The sequence below is a fragment of the Antrostomus carolinensis genome, unplaced genomic scaffold (genome assembly GCF_000700745.2).
Source record: "Antrostomus carolinensis isolate BGI_N321 unplaced genomic scaffold, ASM70074v2 scaffold1859, whole genome shotgun sequence".
NCBI lineage: Eukaryota > Metazoa > Chordata > Aves > Caprimulgiformes > Caprimulgidae > Antrostomus > Antrostomus carolinensis.
This window is the reverse complement of record NW_010339027.1, coordinates 1-23131: the sequence shown is the minus strand read 5'-3', so window position 1 is coordinate 23131 and position 23131 is coordinate 1. Positions and strand designations below refer to the sequence as shown.

The window sequence follows — 23131 nt, the reverse complement described above, 5'->3', positions numbered from 1 at the left end:
AAGAGTAAATGAGTAAGAAATAAAAGAATCGCCCCAAAATTTTAAAAACCTCAATTCTTTAAAGAAAGGTGCTAGAACTCCCCAAATACAGCCAAAGGCATGATCTTTTCAGCATAATGCTACAGCAGCTGGAAATACAGAGCAAGAATCATCCACTTGCTAATTTCATCTAATCCAATAAGTATTCATTTAAATTGTTTTCTTAACGTAACGAGACATGTGAGGTACATTTCAGCATGCAGCTGTCTATAGAGAAAAAAAAAAAGATTTCTGTAAGAATATGTATCCATGCAGACCTTTCATTGACACACCACCAACAGAATTCATTCTTCACCCCGTCAGGAATGTTGACCTTCACTGTCAGGATCTTCAGATTTTCCCCTCGGTTAATGGCCAGAATCTGAGTGCAAACATAAATGGCAGAGACAGATGACACACAAAATATCCAAAAGATAAACTTATCAACATTTGTGTACGCGCCTGCTTGACATTCTGTAGCAAATCATGATGGTGGTAGAGTAAATCAGTTCACAAAGCACTAGCATGTACAGATAACATCCACAATTTAAACACAGATTAAATCATGCTGTGGCATAACAAGTCATACATTTTTCCTGGAGTCTGCAATCTCAAAATCCAGTTTATCTTAAACACACTTATAATACAAGTCAGCATGAATTTAGTTGGTGGAATAATCTCATTTAATAAGCCAAATTAAAACTCAAGAAATTAATTGAAAAGTTATTACAATCAGAACTAGAGATCAGAAAGGGAAAAAGTTAGTCCTAAGCTTCAGACTTAATTTTGCTTTCCAAGATCAATCCAAATTTAAAATTAATTATGAATCAGAACTTGTGACACAAAGGTAATCAGCCTAATTTGAAAGGGGATGAATTTCTGAGTATTAACACCTAGTTCATAAATAGCTGAAAATATTGTAGACGTACTATTTACATTAATGCTCCAGCCTTAAAATGTATTCACATATTTCTGTCAGAGTTATGTGTACAACTGTATATTCATGATTTAAAGCTAAATCTGTTTGTACACGTGCTATCTGCACACAGAGTTCTATTTTAAATGGAAGCCTGTGGCTCCACATTTAAAACCAGGATCACAATACAAGTGGTGGATCCTGGAGGATACTGGTGGGTATCTACGAGTCTAACCTCTCTATGAAGACCATGAGTGTTCACCTGAACCATTCCTTACAGTATTTATTAAGAAACAAGAGATTTTAGAAACAGAATTAACAGTTAGAAGCAGCTACAAATAAAAACCACACATTTTAAGATTTTATTTTCCCCTTACAAAATACTTCAAAGGGCAAAAAAAAAACACCCAAACTGCTAGAAGTTGACATTCCAGTATGACTACACATGTTGCTGTATGTAGCAGGCCTTAAGCACTGTCACAACAGAGCATTCTATGTCAATCATGAACTTTAATTCAATCACTAGCTAACTCAGACATGTCACATATGTTAAATACAATGGTTTAAAATGACTCCAGGACATAGTACTGATTTATATTCCTCAGCCTTACTGCTCCTGTGACATACCAGGCCTGACATATCATTGAACAACAAAGTTAATAATAAAGATTGCATGTGAAATGTTATAGCATCTGGTACCTTGACTGCCAAAGCAAATGTTTTCATGTAGAGATTAGAAAGACACACTTTAACAAATCAAATGCTTTCACATTTATTCAGATGATTTTTTTTTTTTTTTTTTTTAAGAGAGAAAGATAAATGTCAAGCTAAAATGAAATCTAAATGATGCTCATGACAGAGAATGTATCTGATTGAATTATAATGTCATCATCCAGCATGCTGTTAGCAGGGTCAATATTTGCATCACATTTTGTTTCCTGGCACTGTCTGAAGAATGTGTCAGTCACCTGAACTTAAACCAGCTGTATTGCAGTCACTAATATTTTTTCATTTTTATTCTTATACAATGTGCCTATCCTGTTCTAAGTGGCATGTGTTCAGAAAAGAATTATCATCCAGTAAGTGTTCAGTTAAGAAAGTTAAGTACTGAATTTGTCACTCCAAAATAATAAAGGTGGGTTTGTTTGGGGGTTTTTCAAGTAACAGGTTCAAATACAGCTATTCTAGACACAAACTTTCAGTTCTGGAGAAAGACTGTTTTTATGCAAGACTGGAACAGATCCAGGGGAAGGGTTAATAAAAACAACATACATTTTTAAGAGAAAGTAAGAACAATCATTTGATCTAGTCACAAGATTTATAAAACTTTATTCCGTTTATCAGAAAAATAACATCCTTCACATTGCACAGCTCTCCTCTCTGTTCCAGATTTACTCAGACACACTGAGTAAGATTTGTATATTTTGCCAAGGACTTTAATTTCCAATTCCTTTTTAAGTATGAGATTGAAAATAGAGCACTTGCCTCAAACATTACACTTTATTAATGAATTCTTTTCCTCCTACCAATTCAGTCATCTCCAAATAGAGGAAAGCAACCCGAAGGCATACATGAACACTCAACTGTTTACAATTAATCAAAAATTCAAATAAACTCCTGAAAGATTTTTTTTTCCTTAGTTATGACAGTGTTGGTATAGCTACCCAACTGCATCCTAAGAGTCCAGTCAGGTTCTCCTTGCTGCCAAAGGAAGGAACCGTGGTTGAACCTCCCAACAGCAAAACGTTCCAATTAGGAACACCCACAGGTATCCAATCACGTCAAAATCTGGAGTCAGGCTTTTAAAACAAATAAGGTTGTTTTTTTTTCCTCATTTCAGGTTCAGTATTTTAACTCTTTCATTCAAACAACCTGGCTCCATGCCAGTCCTGGTTATTTCATGGCATATCTCAACACACAGAATGACAATGGCACAGAAGGTAACCCAGAGCCACAGTGTGGGCAACAGAATGATCTGCTGCAGGACTGCAGAACCAAGCTGCGGCTTACTGCGCATCAGTTTACCTCGTCGTAATACAGGCTGCAAGGCACGCTCATGGCTACAAATGCTTTGGTCATAAAGACACCTTATTCTCTTATAGGTGGCATGCTAGTCTACTGCCCATCCCCTTTACTCAACGTGAGCTAGAGCAGAGTTAGGGTTGTACACAGCCCTTTAAGAATACTAGTACTTCCATACTCAGGCGATGACCAGTTTCTGTGCAATATTTTGTGGAATCCTTTATTTGCAACACTGCAAAGAGGTGATTTAAAGCTGACTTGTACTTTTGCCTCTAGCTATACGTGTTCAGAACATGTGTCTGTGCATAGTTACCAAAGGAGTAGAGGTGGTCTTCAAAATAGTGAATTTTGCAAGTGTTCTTCAAACACAGCTATTTAATCTGCAGTCCTGGGGGATTAATAAATATTATAAATTCTTCTGAGTTTCAGGCTTCCCTGTATCTTTTTTAGGTATAAGCATCTTTTAAAAATCCTGAATCAAATCAGAGAATTTCTTCACTTGAAGACATCTGCACCTCTCCCAAAGCACATTCAAGAACACATTTTTTATCCAGCTTTTTGAGTAAATAAAAGAAGTATTTCTTCAAAGTCTTAGATGAAGGAGAAACTAAAGACTTTTAGGTATTAAAAAGGATGGTTCTAAACCAAGAAAATAAGAGGAAAAATAAAGGTAATTTGCCTCAGTAGGGTAGTAAGGTCAGGTAATAAAGAAATTTAAGCTTATGAGAAAGACTTTTGAAAGTACAATACTAGTGTTTAAGCTTATGGAAAGCATGGTAGATAGAAAAAACACATTTTCTTTCCTTATTTCATCATCAAAACACAAAAGGGAGACAAGGAAAGGAACTGGAAAACTAACAAAGAACAAAAAAAAAAAAATCAACAGAAATTAGAAGTTACAGTATTTTTACAAAACAGGGAACTCTGCAAACCACACATGCCAGATGATCATAAAATGCATTTTTTTGCCAGACTAGTACAAAAGAGCCCTGACACACCTCAGGCCCTGAAACCTCAATGAAGTACAAAACTCAGATTTTTAAAATTCATAATAGAGAAATATTCAATGTGTTAGAATAGGCAATAGTGGCAATATACACATGAGACAACACATAAGAGTGCAAAAACATCCTGTGATTACAGGACTACTAGCTGTAAGAACAGTGGTAGGGGGGGGGGGGGGGGGGAGCCATTAAGGTTTCTGTCAGTACTGTCAGACACAAGGAGAAATAAACCAAAACTGACCAAGCTAATTTTAACATCATCGGACAAACTAAGGACACATCCTGGATAAGAAACAGTGCTGCCACACAGTCAGAGCACTGATCAGGTTTGGCAAATCTGGTTTCTGTCTGAGCAACAGTTTTCTTTATGTAAAACAGAAAAAAAAGGATGCCTTCAACAAGTAGTAAATCATACCATCATCCCAGAAAACACTTGCACACCCAATACACTTTGCATATCTCAGTATTCACTGGCCCCAGTGCAGAAAAAAATAAACAGGCTTTGACAGTCAAAGTATTAATGTAATAGTAAAGCACCCAAACAAAAAATCCATGCAGCACAACACTTAATCTTCTGATGAATCTACAAATCTTTGTGATATGTCACCACAGTAGTATTAGCTCACTCTATTGACTTTTCCAGACTCTCTAGAAGCAAGTTTTCACCAAGTAATTACTGATATAAACACAGTAAACGTTCATACTTAGTAGAAAGAGAACAATTACATGTATCTCTTCAAACACCTACAGAGGGCCTGTATTAAAACCACTTGTAGTAATTTAGTCTTTCACCTAACACCATTCACACAGAGAGGTCAGGGGGAAGGTTTAAAATTAGCCCATACCTGTTGTGAAGTACTTTTTGTAATAACTTGATTTCAACACATGCAAGAAAATCCTTTATTAATTCAAAATATCATACTGTTTTAAACAGCAAGCAGAGAGAAAATGTGAGCATATCAGATATAAAAGGAAAGGCACTCTGCTGTAAAATAAGGCAGCCTTCTAAAGGAAAAGCATGTTTCTGGTTGGAAGCAGCTAAAAAGGTCTTTTCTGGGTGTTTTCTTGTTTGGTTTGGGGTTTTAGGTTTTGTGGGTTTTTTGTTTGGTTTTGGGGTTGTTTTGTTTGGTTTGGTTTGTTTTAAAGCTAGGTAACCATGACCAAAAAAAGAGACAATTCACTTGATGATTATTAATGAATCAGGGCAAAGGTCTTGACAGTTGCATTGACTGCATCACACTTCAGCCTTTGAACTTCAGTAACTGGGGCAGCCTAGCTATCAAGTCATCAGCTGATCTAGTAAATTTGCTTTGTCTCTCATTTCTTTTTCTAGTCACACAGGTCTAGACTCGGGGCTTAGGATAGTCAAAGATGCTTCACAGAAAGGAATACTGATGACTTGTAAAACAAATCTGGTTTTGGAATAGTGCACTGGATGTTTCCCTAAGTCTTTCTATTTTGACTGTTCAACTTTTACAAGAAGTTGCTACTGACAGGAGCTGCTTTTGTAGGTCACCTTCAGTTTCAGTTTCCTGGATCCTTCCTTGATACTTCACACTAGTTTCACCTGACAGGTTTAGGGCCAGGTGGCTCAGAGAACTCTAATTTAGTGCTGCAGCAAACATCCAAAAAAACCAGAGAATAAGTTTATCCAAGTTTGTTTCAAATACTTAAAATCCTAGCAGCTTCCTCTGCTACACAATGCCCTATTCTCACCCCTACAGACCATAAGTTATCACTTAGCCTTTATCCCCTTATCTCCTTCCTGATAACACTTGCTATGCACCTGTCACTGCAGGAAGGGAGGGAAGGCACAACACATGCTGAAAATAAATCACATCAGTATTGAAAACTCTGATTATAAATATTTGTTTAATGAGAATTAATTAGACAATGGACATACTGAATAAGCAGTCCTCTGCTCAGTTTCTTAAGACTTAGATTAACAGCTTAGTCCTACATTTCAAGAATTTGAAAGTCTCTGTTACCTTTAATAACTGAAAAGCAAAATCAAGTACCTTTAGAATCAGTTTTAAGCAAAAAAAAAAAAAAAAGCAAGGGCAAAGCCACCTTTTCTATAGTTAAAATTTTAAGGAAAAAAATACAACTTTTTAGGTGTACCTGATGATGCTGAATATTCTTTATATTGCAAGAAAACTCATGATACAGTTGGAATTTATCGATATCTTTCTCATTTCCGCTTTTGGACGACACTTTTGCCAAGGCTGACTGGATACAAATGTACCTTTGCTGACACCTGAGTAAAAGAAGCAAATGTTAATAAGGTATTCTAGCATAAAACTTGTTACAAGTCATGAGTGCTTGTATTAAATAAAAATGAATTTTGCAGTCTGCCCAATTACAAGTTATGCTAACTCCAGTTACCTGCAGAATTGTATTACATATCATAATGCTGAGACTGATATAACACATACTGACTGGAACATATCAAGAGAAGAAATTCAAGCAGACCTCAGAAACACAGTCCTCCTGAAGGGAATGGATACTCCAAAGACAACATCTACACTTCAGTTTGGTCAGTTATTGGTTCAACTTCACACAACAAATTTGGGAAAGTTGCAGAAAAGTTAGAGCAGTTACCTATTTTATAGAAATGCAACATCTTTCTTGAATTTACTAAGCCTCAGAATTAATTTCTTGCTTTAAGCACTTAACATCCATAAAACTTCATTATTTTTAGGAGTAACAGTGATCCCGAACAGATAGCTTCCCAAATGCTTCTCATGATTATTATACATACAACACACTTTAGATCAACAGGATATATCTGTGGAGCACTGTGTATCCAATGAAGGAGCTTCTAGTGGTCAAAAGAATGAAAGTGATAGTCTTGTAGCAACAGCACATCCTTTACAAAACAATCCCATCATTGAAATTATCACATTACTGTGCTCTAGCCTTTTGATGAAGATTACTCATGATAAACAGCAAACAAGAGCCAACTAAACAGAACTGAGCAGATTCAAACCAACAACGCATGCTCCTAAGAAGGTATCTGTTCTTTGATAACCCTCTTCTGTCCCAGATGGTACGCAGGAGAGGGAAAAAAAAAAGTGAGAATTTGTGAGAGAAACATCTCTGCAGACACCAAGGTCAGCAAAGGAGGGGGAGGAATTGCTCCAGGTGCCAGAGCAGAGATTCCCCTGCAGACCATGGTGCAGACCATGGTGAGGCAGGCTGTCTCCCTGCAGCTCATGGAGGTCCATGGTACAGGAGATAACCACCTGCCCAAGGAGGACCCTACGAGAAGCCTGTGCAGGCTCCTGTCAGGACCTGTGGCCCCATGGAGAGAGGAGCTCATGCTGGAGCAGGTTCGCTGGCAGGACTTGTGACCCCATGGAGGATCTACACTGGAGCAGTCTGCTCCTGAAGGACTGCACACCATGGAAGGGATACATGCTGGAGCAGTTCGTGAAGAACTGCAGCCTGTGGGAAGGACTGACATTGGAGAAGTTTGTGGAGGACTGTCTCCTGTGGGAGGGACCCCACGCCGGAGCAAGGGAAGAGTGTGAGGAGTCCTTCCCCTGAGGAGGAAGGAGCAGCAGAGACGTGTGATGAAGTGCCTGCAATCCCCACACCCCATCCCCTTGTGCTGCTGGTAGGGGAAGAGGTAGAGAATTTTGGAGTAAAGTTGTGCCCAAGAAGAAGGGAGGGGTGGGGGAAAGGTATTTTAAGATTTAGTTTTATTTCTCATTAGCCTACTCTGATTTGATTTGCAATAAATTAAATCAATTTTTCCCAATTCTGTTTTGTTCTATTTCAGCTAAAAATCAGGACACCCATGATAGTAATTGGTGTGTGATCTCTCCCTGTCCTTACCTTGACCCATGAGACTTTTATTATATTTTCTCTCCCCTGTTCAGCTGAGGAGGGGGAGCAATAAAGCAGCTTTGGTGGGTACCTGGAATCCAGCCAGAGTCAACACACCACAGTTACGTATCTGCACACTAGCAATCTGAATACTGCCATGTGACCAGGAAAACTCAGAAAATTAAAAAAAAAATTTAAAAAAAATTGAACTTACAATTTCCTGATAAAATCCAGTGTGTCTTTATCTTTAGCAAAGATGTCAGCTAAAATATGCTGTACTCCAGCCTCTACTTCCCGGATATTTGAAAGTCCTTAGAAGAAAAAACAGTTAATAATTATAAAAAAAAACTAATATGAAAAATTACACAACCACACAAGCACTGATAAAATATATACAAGCTGAAAGAAAATTAATGCAAGATATCTGACTGATTTGCAGAGGTTTTAATGAAGAAATTTAGTTCATTAGAATTTTTTTAACTAAGCTTTTTTTCCAAAACATCTGAAAATTTTTAGTGAGCCTAAAGCAACCAATACAGTATCATAAATAAACATTACATTAAGATGAGATAAAAATAATAATTCTGTGACTCTGATACTAACACATCTTGACATTTATGATGCAAATTATTTACAACAGTAAAATGGGATATTAAAGTATAATTTTTGAGGTTGTAAGAAAATTAGTAATTGCAGCACAAGTTTACACAATTTGCTACCGATATAGAAACTGCCTAAAATCTTTGCAGACAATCCTCTCCTTTTTCTGTGTAGTAGTTTTATATTTCCACTAGTTTGTAGCAGAATTTTGCAGTGACGCTTCTGAGGTCAGGGTACCCTCATCCTCTCCCATGAAACACTGTTCAAACAGTGAAGTTATAAAATGTCTCCATACACAGAGACTTGATAACAGAATCGTTCAACTTTCCAACACACAGAAGCATCCCTCACGTCAAAAGACCACAAAAGGTGGCACAGTATTCTCCGTAGCACAGAGGTTGAATTGGATCAGAACTAGAAGGTAATGAAGTAAAATTGACATCTTGCATTTTAAAATCCATATATCTAACCCTTTTTCTAGCAACGCTCATTAACAAATGCTTCAGAGCAAAAAGAAGCCTAGAGTTGGCAGATGCAGGTATAACTGTCTCCTTCAATATCTGCTGTTTTTTATTCTGCCACCTGATGGACTACCGGTATCTTAAAAGAGCTTTATTAATACAATTGTTAAAAAAATTGTATAGCTCTAATAACTAATTTTTATTGAATCCAGAACCTTGCTTCCAATTGGGCTACAGAGTTACACACTATTAAAAAAATTAATCTTGCCCTTGTTTTAAAAAAAGGGAAGCTAAACTTACCTCCCAGAAAGAAAAATAAGTGTGAGAAAAAGACTATGTTATTAAATGCCTCAACTGATGAGAAGTTGTGGAATTTGGCTCTTTACACCTATGAGTTACTGTTCTGTACAGTAAAAGTAATATAACATCAGAATACAAAGCTAAGGAAATTATAAAACATGCATTATACTGAATATTAATTATTATGAGACACTCAAGTACCAGAAGTGTACATGGCAATATTATTTTAATTCTAACAGAGAAGGTGAATGAGATAGAACAGACCAAAACCAATCAGGATTAAAGAAATTATTTAAAAAGTTCCCATTCAACAAGCACCACTCACACAGGCACTGACTGTGTCCACTGTAAAAACAGCACATGCTTGTTAAATTAATGAAATATTGGACCATGCATCCAACTAAAAGGAAGAACAAAATTTTCTGGTGAGCCTACTTCCATAATTTTGAAATATCTGGCTTTGAAACATGAACTGCTGTTTTTATTTCATTTTATTTTTAGAATAAATTTTAAAACACTGAGATTTTAAAATAACTGAATATTAAGATTTGAGCAAATAGCTCATCCCTTTAAGATAAATTCACTTTGATCTCAAACCATATATAGGTTGTCAACCTGTCTCCCACATTGATAGAAGTGATCCAGTTCATAGACAAATGTAACTTCTGATAGGCCTTTCAAATGGTAACCATTACATAAACCTAAGCAATATTATTTTTAGCACCAAATTGAACATAGATGTACCATTTCCAAGAACTGAAGTGTTTATGCTGCAACAAATAGCACTTCCTTCTGAATGCACCCTAAATAGTTTATTTGAACTTTTACCATGAAGATTTTAATTTGGGTCTTTAGACTCAGAATAGCCAGATACATGGTTGCAATATACTGCTGTATGAAATAATGACATATACCAAAATGCAGTAATTAATCAGAATATTTGGTAACTGATTTTCAATACAAAGTTAGGATCATTTTTAAAACCATATTTAAATAAAATAAAAGAACAGAAGCAGGAAGAGTAAGAGTCAGACTCACCAGTAGATTTACCACTTTTAGGTTAAAATTTAAAAAAATAAATGTTGGGGCAGGGAAGAAGAAAAGCACTTCTCTACTTTAACACTATAGAGAAGGTTGCAGCAATCTTTGTTTTTTATTGTCAGATATTGCCCCCTACAGATTCATCCATAACTGCATTCACAAAGAAACACAATTCTGCAGTCTGTGTGTGACAATCATATCGTTAAAGTTCCTACTCAAATTCAGACGTTACATCTCCTCCAACCTCTACTGTCATTCAATAGCAAAAAGTCTCCACTCACTCCCAGTTGCAAGGTCAGTTCTTATTAAGATGTGTTTTGATAGGTGACATTTACTTGAGTAAAAAGTATGAGCATAAGCCCCTTGTACAATCAGTGTTGAATCTTCTTTAAACAATTCAAGTAAGAGTAGAACCACGGAGAGGTCTCAGGTGTGCAGTGCAGTTCCCTCCCTCCTACCAGTAAATACAGATGTCAACTATAACAACTCCAGACTTCTATCTCCTGGTATGCCAGAATTACTACTATTTACAGCACAAAAAGACAGGAAAAGTTTTAGGAGCCATGGTATTGAATTTAAAACCTGCTACATGCTGCTAAAAGAATTGTGGAATTTAAAATAGTTACATAATGCAACATCAGAACAAATAAAAGAATTCGCCTTTTAAAACATGTTCAGGCATTTAAGAAATCACTGCTCATAGAAGCAGATTGCTTACCTTTGGTATTAGGTTTAATGTAAGAAAAGAGATTGAGTTCCATGGGATTCTGCAGAAGAGAGAGAGCAGCAGGTTCTAATCCCAGCTGTTTGGCCCTCTGGGCTTTGGTGCCTTTACTTCCAGTTTTGTAAGGTGCAGACTTAAAACAAACAAAAACTACAGTTATTAAAAGGCATCGAAATATTTGAGTCATGCTACGTACTTTGCATTATGCACTATTTAGTTACAGAAGATTACATCTAAACTAAGGATGATCTGAAAAAGACTAGTGTACTGACCACATGGTCCAATTCTTCCAAAGTTCTGCAATTTAATAATGCTGTTAAAAGGCATCCGGATAATTTCCCTTCTTTCTTCAACTTCTGTATCATAGTATGAGTCTTCTTTGCAACAGTACTAAAATGCAAGAGATTGATACTAACAGTCACATTTCAGGGTGGATTAAAAAGGGTATTGATTGTGAACTTGTTTATTACACTGCTTAAGCTCTCTGAAAACCCTGAAGATTTTATCTCATACTACAAAAGAGTTTCTAACTATTACTCTCTTTCTCCAATTAATTCAAAACTGTATCAAAATATCTTGTGGTAGCTTTAAGAAAAATCATCAAACAATATTAATAGTCATTACTCCTATATACATTTTTGCAAGATTACTGGCCTGGAAGCCAAACAAAAAGGTCCTAAGTTAAACCATGTTGGTGAGCACATACAGTTGTAATTCATATCAAGGTAGTTCTGCACTATTAAGTACAGGGTACCAGATTTAAAAATCTTAGACCTTCAGTAAGATGCCTGTGACCAACCACAGGCAGCAAAGGTATTTTGTTATGGTTTAAATTACTTGTTCAAACAAGAACTATCTAAGGCCACCTTCCCTCTTCGGAAAGAATTTCCTGCAAGTGGATAGCCAGGGAGTACAAGGGGGAAGACCCCATGTTGACAGAACCGTTGGCAAGTCTGTTCCCTTGCCATCTCAAGAACATACAGCCACTGAAAAGCAAGGAGTGGTGAGGGCAGTCTCATCCACCCCTGCAGCAGGTTTTGCTGCAATGGTCTGTGGCGGTTTAGCCCACCCTCCTGATGCACTACAACCTCAAGAAGAGCTCTACACTAGAGGCTTTGCTGTTCCAAGTGGGGAGCCAAGGGATTCCTAGTGGTTCTTTTTCTTATGGTGCAGCTTACATCTAATCAGGCTAGGTATCTCCAGGACCTGTAAGCTACTAAAACTGCAAAAAGCTTAAGATCTTAATTTTTTCTTTTGCAATTAATAATGCTAGATTTCTTGTCATGCAGAGTAAAAAAAAAAAAAAAAAAAAAAAAAAGACAGGCATCCAGCATAATTAGCTCAATTTTAAACTTCCTTCTCTAGGAGTTCCAATATAATTGCCACAAATTGTGTACAAAATGCCAAAATAGGGACAACAGAGGCAGCAGCCTCCTTGTACCTCCTTGCCAGATACCTCCTTGTATTACTTACCGCAGCTCTTCCAACGTTTGCTGCACCTCTCGCAACGCGTCGGCCTCCAGATTACTGATGAGCTCTTTTCGATACCGAGCAATAAAAGGAATTGTGTTTTCTTCTTGAAAGAGGCGAATTAAGTTTGAACATACCCATGGTTCAACATTTGTTATTTCTGACAAGACCTATCACAAGCAAATGAAAAAAAAAAAAAAAACCCACAACATTTAAGAAAGATGATGGATCACTTTAAACCACATCTCAAAGTTCAAAACCACCCCCTGAATACTATGCTGGCCAGTAGGGACTACTGTCCTCACTAATACAAGATACCAGGCTTCCCCTTCATCCAGCCACCACATTCCACACTTCAGAAAGATATGCAGCAACCACTGTTTGCAGAAACTTATAACTACAGAAAAAAAACAAACCAAAACAAAGCAAAAACCCAAAACACAGGAAGGAGTGCCCCTTGGGAACAGGAAAAAACCAAACAATTAGAAAAATCAGAAAGACAACAAGCTGCACACGGCAACTCAGAAAACTTGGAACTTGTTTTTTTTTTTTTTTTTTTTAAAAAAAAGAACCAACAAAAACCAAACCAACACTGACATACCTCACGGCTAAACAAACCAACCAAACAAAATCCACAAAGCCAAAGCTGATCCAAATCCCACTCCACCAATAACTGAAAACTAGCATGATATTACCAAAGGTTTCAAGAACAACCAAGCCTCACAAAATTAAACATGATTTTGTGCAAATTGGGCTTTCTACAGATAAAGTTATAGTGTAAGGACAAACCACGTAAGTACCTTAGCTTAGTAACATTTTAACTACTTCAGTTTGCTTGTACTTCACTACAGTCATTCCCATAGAGGGCTGCTATAAGAGCCTTTCAAAAGTTTTGTTCTGAAGCATAAAAATGTAACAACTCCTGAACAATCATTAGCGGCTTTTAAATCGGCAATAATAAAGATCAAATTCCCCAACTGCATTTCCAGGAATATTTTAGAAGATTCAGGATCAAAATTTTACACGTTTCTTTAGCATGCAGTACTGAGGATATTGAATAAGCTGTACCAAATCTATTCCCATTCTCTTAATATTAAAATCTTCCATAACCTTACACAGCCTCCCAGAAGAGGAGCTATCCTAAAACTGTCTTCATCTGAACTGCTTCAGAGCTAACATCCTACAAAAACAAAGATGATATCTCCCTTGATGTCACTGTTGTTCAAAGAATGCAATCCCCTCCTTGATGGTATTGTAAATTGATATCCACTCTCAAATGAGCCCCTACAACAAAATGTTCCACACTATATCTTAAATTCTGAAACTATGTGCACAGGCATCCCAAATCTTTTAGTATTAACAGAGTTTCATTTGACTATACCCACAAAAAACCCCATGTGCTGAGACAGAAGAAATGTACAAACTGTTACAGGCTAGCTTGATTCCAAGGACTGCCTAAGTTACAGATATTTGAATAATAATGTTTAAAGTTTGAATTTTTAACAGTTACCAACCAATATTTATATTTATACATGTATTATGACAATGTAAGCAGAGGTCAACAGCACAGTGACTCCCTGACACTCCAACTGATGCCAATGGGACTCAAATTGTATGTTAGACTCTAAGTGCGAATTATGTAAGAAACAGTTTCATTGATACCTCAGGAAAGGAAAAGATCTCATACCTGTACAATATCCCAGTTCATTTCAAATTCTTCTTTTATTTTGTTGCCTCCTAGATTTTTTACTGGCTTTCCTTCAGGACATGTAGTTGACTTAATCTTTTTAAAAGGTGGTTCATCAAATGCAAAATCTTCCTCAGATTTCTCATGTTTCACTTGATTTCCCATTACAGGAACGCTTGTTGAAGGTTTTTCATCGCTCTCTAAACTCCTCACGTTCTTCCCTTGAAATGAATTTACTTGCAGTTTTTTAGGTGCTTCTTGCTTTTGATTTAAAGTTTTTGGTTTAGTGCCTACATCTTCTTCCTTAGGTTTCAGAAGCTGCATTCTATTACCTTCTGCAGGAGCAACAGGCACAGATAAATCCTGCCAAAAAGGCATTGAAACCATATTAAGCATTAACTGTTACAAACTGGTTCAACATTTCGATGAAAACCTAGGAAGACTTGATACCAGACATCATTTTCCCAAGTGATATCTCTGTCTGGCAGGGAAATACCAAGCCAGAAATCAAGTAACCTGAAATATACCTTATGTGGAGGAAAAGATACAAATATACCCAGCAGAACTGTGATTGAAAAGATCAAATAAAATTAACCTGGAAAGACTGTAACAGAGCTCTCTTTCAGAAGATGCTGACCTACAGTCCTTGCCTCCACTTATCTCAACAAAAGGAACAGTAGGGCAGGGAAGCACTTTTCTGATGATGTGTTAAGTGTAGCACCAGAACTGATATTTAGTCTGCTAAGGTATTGTTTAACCTTGGACAAGGCACACTTTCTTTCCTGAATTTTCCCAGAGATCATTTTCAGAGTCCAAGAATGTATTTCTCAACATGCCACATATGTCGAAACATTCAGAAACATTAGTATAAACCAGAAGGACTGGCTTCTGTCATGACCTGATCCTTCATGTTAATCTTTGACAGAAGTAAGTAACTTCTGATAGAAGTGCATCTTATATTCATCATCATAAAACTGTGATCCTTACTGGGTTGAACAGCCATGGAAGGAAACACTCAGTACAGATCTTTTTGTTGTGGTACTCAGCTGGTAAAAAGGCAGAAGACATCAAAGGTGCAACACAGAGAACAGATGAATTTATTTATGCTGTTTAAAGAGGTCTCTGGGGAAAACCATGTCCCATTATCATTGTCCAAAATTTTAAAGGAGAGCTCTTAGATCTAGGACAGATCTAGAGCTCACAGATCTTACATTTATCAAATATACTAAATATTCACAGTAACAGTGGAATCAGATGAGCTGATCAGACTCAGGCAACAAAGTGAACCAGAGATGGAAAAATTCTGCTCGTGTTACTTGCCAACCACCGTAACTAAATGCCTCTTGCTTACAGAGACACTCACCATTTCCTCTTTTATTGCTACCTTCTTGACCTTTTTCCTGGCCACAGCTGACCGCGGAGTAGCAACTTTTTTAGGTTTTGCCTCATCTTTCTTTGGCAACCGAGGTCTCTTGGCAATCTTGCTTTTTGGCTCCCACTCCTCCTCTTCCTCCTCTGATTCAGAGCTCCTAAAAAACAAATGAGTGAACAATATTGCTTGAGAAGAACAACAACAACAAAAAAACCCATAGCAAGCCAGTCTGGGTGTTTTCTAACATGAAAGGAAGCGAAGAGGAAAAATGAACAGAATGGTAGGCAGACTCAACAAATGCAGGTCTTCCATGTTGTTCCAGAGCTAATGGCTGGACCAGTTTACCAAGCATTCCTGAAGCTGGTCACTAGGATGTACACGCTTGATTCTGTTAGGGTGAAACTGAATTGCCAGTTGTCCAATCTTCACTGTGAGCATGAAGAGCTTAGGTAATTTGTGTTTTATAACTGAAGTTCTGTGCATTAAAACTTTTTAATCAACCTCTCAGAAACAGAGTGTTGATCTTATGCAATTGTTCATGCTTAGCACAAGCCTTTAAAAAAAATCGTAAGGAAGGAAGTATTCTTACAAATTAAGAAATGAAGGTAGCTCATCATCTTCTGATGTAAGGGCTTTGGTTTCAGATTTCACCTTCCTTGGTAGAGATGACATCTGATACAGAGGGAAGAAGAGAGAAACAGAACAGTTGGATGAAGTTGTACTCTCTTATTCAACTCTAACTCACTGTCAAGTGTGCCCTCATAATGTCTTCACCAATCACAAAAGTTTCCTCTAGAGCAAGTTTGGATTTCTTAGTATCCAAGAATTTAGGCCACAGCAGCAGAAATTCTACAATCTTTTCGACTGAGCAAACAGACAAACCAGCACTATAGCCTCTGAAATTATTTTTCTCTTCACATGGAGGTAATTATTTGGCTTGCATGTAAAGCTATCTGAGCAAAGAGAGTACTGGTTCTCACACATATTGTTGGGTGTCACTTACATACAGTGCCAGTCTTTCCTCCATCAACCTAAGCACAGAAAATAAAACTACCATCTAGTAAAGCGAGCTCGTATATGGTTTTGATGCAAACAGGACTACAGGAAGGTTGTCCATTTTGATCTGGAATTCCACCTTTAAAGACTATCCATTGCTTGTATGCATAATAAAGACAATTAATTTGAAAGAGCTGCTCATTAGCATATACAAAGTGCATAAAACAATTTTCAAAGGTAAAAAGGGAAGGCACAGACTTTCTGTGACCCAAGATTTCTACCTGCAACAGCTGCATTTCAGTTAATCACTTACAGAATTTTTGGCAATGGTGGGGCCCATAAATTTCAATAATCATATTGGGCAGTTTTAGAAATTTTTAGGTACCCTCAAAATTTTACCTGCCAAAGAATTTAAATATAAAAAATAAACCAAAAACCACCACCATAAAGCATTTCTATAACTATAAAATTCATAAACGTATTTTACCTATATCTGGTACAATTTCATCATTCTTCACATTCTGTTCTCCAGTTCTCATACACAAAAAATGTTTTGCACTTTGACCTTTGATCCAGCCCTACCACTGCAATGTGAGCCTTAAAGTTCCATGTTTGCACATACAAACTGGATAAGCATTTTGCAAAGTGCCATTTAACCCAAGGGCGAAACGCTCTTTAATCCAGTCTCATTCTGGCCTCTGTTCAAGCACCAGAAGCATAACTACTGTTATAAATGGTTTTCAGTAATTTTTTCTTGTAAAGCAGAACCAGAATTTAAGTGAATGTTTTCAGCACCGCAGCGGAAGGACTATTGAGGCCCACATCAAATAGCACCAGCTATTAGCTTGCTTACAAAATGTCTTCTTGTAGCAATCATCACGATCAGTAACAGGTCAGCATTTCTGTGTGGTTCCACTGACTGAAATCCCATTATGTGACTGGTTAGAATACACATCTACCACAAGACCACAGAACACAAAAAATATTACTCACCTTATTAGCTTTCCAGGTGACTTTTCACTGTTCTGAGACACCTGCAACTTCACCCAGTTACTCTGCTTTTCTGTTTTCCTTTACTCTTTATAGTTCAACAGTTATTACCATAGTCTTGAATTAATTGTTTATTTATCCCCATTGCCTCAGAGGCATGAAAATTATGTTTCCATTTTATACTGTACTTTAATCTGTGAATGGGAAAACCAAAAAAACAATATTCACTTTTGCAACACCAAGATTCCCAAAATTAGGTAACACCTGAGACAGATGGATCTCTGATCCATTTTACGCAGGCACTGGGACACTTTTCACATGGTTAGGTCTCAGTTCTCTCTGTTTTCAAAGTAGGCATTTAGCTTACAATATCATTATCAGTCATGCTTCTTCAGCTAATCCAACTAGGCGGGTATTTTTAAGTATTCCAGGCAATTTTGGAAGACAGTGATCAGTTTTTAAGCAATCCAACATCTTCTTTATAGGTATCCATTGAATCATAGCAAGTAAGAAGGAAAAAGCCAACATGCATGCTCTCTCACCTGAGTCCATCATTCCCTCTTTGTAACACTGCTCTCTAAGCTTCCCTGACAGATTGAACACTCAGCATATCACCATAATAGTTTTGGGGCTTACTCAAAAGCCCATGTAAAAGGAAAGCCTCATCTGGAAGGTCTTTTTTCTCCTAAGCTTTCCCTCTCACCCCAAGTCACTAAGAGACGAGTCTCAAAATATCTCGACATTTGCATTGTTACAGTAAGTAAAACTGCAGCAAGAGTAAAGCTTCCTGTATAAAGTTAATTGTACTTCCTGGTATCTAACACTGGCGACTGATTTAACTCTTCATATCAGCATAAGAATAGGAATGAGCTCCTTGGTTTATGAAACCAGACATTTTCCACTTTCTTAATTAATAGATTAGTATTTTAAGTTTGAGTCAACTTGTCTTCATACAATCAAAGAATGAAGCAGAATTATCATATAGCAAATTAAAAAATGGCATTGGAAAGCATGAAATAAAATAGAAAGTGATATGTAATAAGGTTAAGTCTTTATAGGAAATGTCAACGTTTGTATTTTTTTGTCTTCTTGGATTTTTCACTTTAAAAAATAATCAGATCATCTTTTCAGTGTTTGTTGCAGTCCTTCAGAAAGCTGAAGGAGTATCAAACATATTTGATCCAGAAGATCAAAGAAAATAAGACCAGCACAGAATCTGTTCTGTCCCACTCATTAATATTTTGTCAGCTCTTACAAGCACACAGTGAGCTAGGACTGGCCTCAGATACATAAAGTCCAACTTTAATTGTATTATTAATCTATTAAATTTTCTTGAAAAGACTGGTAACTTTGTTCCTAAAGGCTTTTCTACCTGCACTTAAAAGTTAATTTGAACTGAGATAAAACGTGAATTCAAAGCAGAAAACCTATTTCAGAATAACTCTGCACAAACAGACAAATCATGGTCAGAAGTCAAAATAAAGTTCTACAGCTCAAAATAAAAGCCCAATACCAAAGAGCACCTGTGAGATGAATATCAAACCTGGGGTATCACAAAGGAAAAAAAGTCACGGTATTTCACTGTGAGGTGGGGCCAAGTCATAACCACCTCCCCTTCTAATAATGTATATGCTGAACTAACTGCACTTCATATTTGTAGAAAAAGAAACTTGCAGTTGCTACATATATTCTTTTTGTTTACAGAGAATAATTTTCTCATTTGAATCCGCAAAAGTACTTCTGATTTGATTCCAAATTGCCAGACAGCCGTCTGCTAAATTTTCCTCCTGAGCTGCCTGCACTAGGGTGTGCTAACACCTACAGTTAATGACTAAGAAAAACAGTCCTGTGATTCACTGTGAAGGGGGAGGCAGGGAAGAGGATGAAAAAGCAACAAGTCTAAATGTCACTGATGATTAATAACTATTACAGATTTTTTAAAAAAAAGCCTAGAGACAGTCCCTGAAGTGAGGCAGGAAGATTCAAGAAACAGGCAAACATGCCCTATGGGGCATCTACCATGCTGACTGCACTGACTACATGACAAGGCAAACATACAAGCTATCGCCTGCTCCGTGTTGCCCTTCTACAGGGCTATGGTCCCCCAGGTTTCCTTCCTCAAGGCTTGAGGGAGCCCAAGCTCTTCCAAAAGAGCTTTATTCACCCTCCCACAGCATGCTGGGATCAAGACAGCATGAAGTTGGGCACTTGTCTCCTATTCTGGCCTCAGTGGGAAAACCACCTTTACCTCTTCCTTCTCTGTTGCCTCCATGTAACCACACTCAAAGTGAGGGCTGGTTTCTACCCTGAGGAAAGAAACTATAGTTTCCATAAATCTGTGTCTCCTTCCCAAATCCAGAAAAGTCCCACAGCTGTAGAAGAGCCAATTACAAAGCTAAAAATCTAAGAGTAACCAATTTATACCATAGTCAGGTCAGAGCAAACTTATTTCCCTTCCTGTGTCTGTGCTCAGTATTGCTGTACCTTACTGCAGGTGCTTGGCATCTCCTGTACTTATCACCTGAAGGAAGTAAACACGCAGCATCCAGTGATGTGCACAAGTTATCCAGCCACTCTGTGCAGCATTTCACTGGCTTGCCAACTGGCGTATTGAATTCTTAGAAGCTCTGTTCCAGCAGCTCTCCTCATATCTGAGGTCAGCAAACTTCCAAGTAACATTTGCTAACACTTTTTTTCTTATTTTACGTACATGGTTGGAAACTGCCATAATATTTTAAAAACGCCATTCTTTGAGAAAAAGTGTTCTTAACAATCATCTTATCAACAGTATTTTACTACCATGTCAAGCAACATGAGTTAGGCCCTGGCAACTTTGGCCTTGCCCACATACTTAAGCTCCCAACTCCTGTTTAATTTCAGATCTGTCCACTTAGGGTCTTTGCTTCTGTGCGATAGGCTGAAACCTGCACGTGGAACCTTCACGCTAGACCCTTGATCCCCTACTCAAGGGAATCAAAACTCTTCTGCTTGTCCATCTCCCAAATAGCAGCAGGTAGCATGAAACATCATTGCTTGAAACACCTGAATTCTCTCTGCTGAGTAAGCACTAAAGCTTTGTTCCTCCACAAAACCCAGAATGGTTACAGTGTGTTCCTCAAAAGTACTTCCTTGTAAAAAAATAAAGAGAACTCTGCAGAGCTATTACGCTGTCCAGCGAAGAAGAGCTGAAATTATTTAAAACATTGCTATTGTAGATAAACATATCTTCCAGGTCTACTCTCCAAATAGTTTGGCATCAGTTTTGTTGCCAGTTCTTTTGTTTCTACCACTTCTATTCTCTGCATCCAATGCAGAGCTCCACAACGCACCAGAGCTATCCTGAGGACTGTAAATAGCACCCTTCTCCCTGCTGTCAGCAACTCATTAAAATAGTGCCAGTGCAGCTTGGTGGTGGGCCACACCAGGAATAGAGAATGACAGAGTAGCTCTTATTATACACTTCACTGTACAGAATCTTAATATGGGTATGCACAAAACAGAGCAAGGATGTAACCGTTCCTCTGGTCTCTCTCCCCAAACAGGAGTTGTAGGCTGCATGTAGAATATAAGTAGAGTGAGGCTTTAAAGGCTTTATTATGTTAAAGAGCAATCCAAGTCTCATTTAGAGACTGATACTCTCTACAACCTCCCTATTTATGCAAAGATACAATCCATTAAAAGTAAATTTCATCATACAGGAATACAGGTGGCATAAGCAACTACTTGCAGAAAGAAAAGTTTAATAACAGTTTAAAAGTAATTAGATTTAAAAACGCTCCCTCCCCCTTGCTATGACCAAATGAAAGCCATTAAGGCATAACCTTACTACATTAGGTCACATAAACCCTCATAAATAGAGAAATATAGATCTGAATGTCAACAAAGTCTACTGCACCTTACAACTCAATCAAATAGATCCTTCTACCTGAAGGTACAGTATTTAAAAAGAAAACCACAACACAGAACCAAACAAACACAACACCACCATCACACATGTATCTGGAAATTAATTTCATTTCAGTAACTGCAAAAAAAAAAAAAAAATCCCTTTCCAGCAGAAATGGACACAGAAACTTCTAAAGCTCTTTTCCAGTTATCTAAAGTAATGTGTTCCTTCCAGAAAGGCAATCTGCCTGTGCAAGAAGCTCCTCAAATTCTGCTCTGCAGCCTCTACTTTTCTAGCATGAAGAAAACAGCAAGTATAACAGAATTTTGCACTTTAGCTTCTCCTTAAATCACACAGTAGTAGCCAAAGGACAGTTTATTATAACACCACACATCTGGGGCAGACCATAAAAAGCACTACAAATCCCACATGACAAGTGAATTTCAGACCATTATTAGTAGCAGCAAAATGGCCCACTTCAACAATTGCCTATATGTAGGCTCTCAACAGTTTGATTTTGCTTGTCACCTTAAAACACATCCGTTGCGTGTTAGAATAACATCTTAAGAAGAAACCAAAGTGCAAGCACAATGTCAGCAGCAAAGGGGAAAAAATACTATGCAGGCCAGTGGTAGAGACTTGTATGGAAACTGTTCTATCACTCCAGGTTTTTATCACCTGTAACAACTAAGTTGTACTTCAAAATATAAATCCAACTTACTGTGATCCTCTCGAGGCTAAAACTTTGGAGAACTCCCAGCCACTTTTGCTCAGAAAAGCTGGTGCAGCAGATTTCCAAGGACTTTTCCTGCACAAAACCAGTCAGGACTGCCTGGGAAAGGAGTCACAGACACAAATGAGACACCAGTGCTAACTGGAAAATTACAGCCAGAAAGGGAGAGATGTACAGGGTACATACATACAGGAAAACAGTCCCAAAGCTAATCAGAAAGGAAAGGGTGTAAGACCACCTACTGCTACTACTTGCAGAACTTCTATCAAAGAGGAAGAGCATCAAGGTTGTGCCCTTATAGAAAGCACGCTTTCCTCCAAGCCTGTTCCTATAACTAGGGGTCCCACTGAGGAAAAGGAACAACCTGCAATGTGCAGCAGCCTGTCAATGAATCAGAAGAGGTGTGCACAGGAAGTTGGGGGGGACGACACAAACACTTCCCATGCATTTTTGTAATCCACTTATCTCAAACCACCTATGAAAACAGACAACATTATCCAAAATCAGGGGGATACTGCTTCTGATTCAGTAACACTGTTACACCACGTGCAGCTACTCCTTTTCTCCAGTCCACCAAACCAGCCATCCAGCATAATTAAATGGGATGTCTTCAGTGCTGAAGGACAGACGATGCATGTCTGTTCTGCATGGCAACAGCCACAGCAGTTTATCACACCAGTAACGCTCATTTCAGAGCCTTGCAGGCACAAGGGAAGTTGAGAGTGAAGCACTGTTTGTTGTTTCGTGACTCAAGACCACCCAAATCACTGCTTTTTGGCCCAGAAATGTGACTGAGCTTAAAATACACTTCACATCCTTTGAAGCCTTATTCTTGCCCAGACCACACCCTACCTCCCCCAAGTCTATTGATAGTATTAAAGAGGAAAGACAAACCGAGCTCAGTTTCCCCCTCTCTGCCTAGGAAGGGCACCGGATCCCAGGCAGAACGACGGGAACAAGCCACCTCACAAGCCCCTTCCTGCCCCCAAGGAAGGCGAGGGACACCGCAGGCATCCCCGCGGAGGCAGGGAGCCCCGCACCCTCCCGCCCCAGCCCCAGCCCCAGCCCGGGGGGTGCCCC

General features: G+C 38.1%; 1 protein-coding gene across 1 annotated transcript in view; it reads right to left on the bottom strand.

Annotated features, from left to right (window-relative positions):
* LOC104530941 (S1 RNA-binding domain-containing protein 1) overlaps positions 1 to 16118 on the bottom strand; it is a gene marked incomplete at its 3' end in the record, with an annotated part of 69155 nt that extends 53037 nt beyond the window's left edge. The window contains exons 1-9 of the mRNA XM_010175683.1: positions 16036 to 16118; positions 15438 to 15603; positions 14075 to 14437; positions 12391 to 12557; positions 11190 to 11307; positions 10912 to 11050; positions 8006 to 8102; positions 6082 to 6217; positions 297 to 400 (exon numbers count right to left, since the gene is read on the bottom strand). Of these exons, the coding sequence (XP_010173985.1) occupies positions 297 to 400; positions 6082 to 6217; positions 8006 to 8102; positions 10912 to 11050; positions 11190 to 11307; positions 12391 to 12557; positions 14075 to 14437; positions 15438 to 15603; positions 16036 to 16118 (1373 nt within the window). The remainder of the gene's footprint in view (positions 1 to 296; positions 401 to 6081; positions 6218 to 8005; positions 8103 to 10911; positions 11051 to 11189; positions 11308 to 12390; positions 12558 to 14074; positions 14438 to 15437; positions 15604 to 16035) is intronic.
* Between the last annotated feature and the right edge of the window lie 7013 nt (positions 16119 to 23131).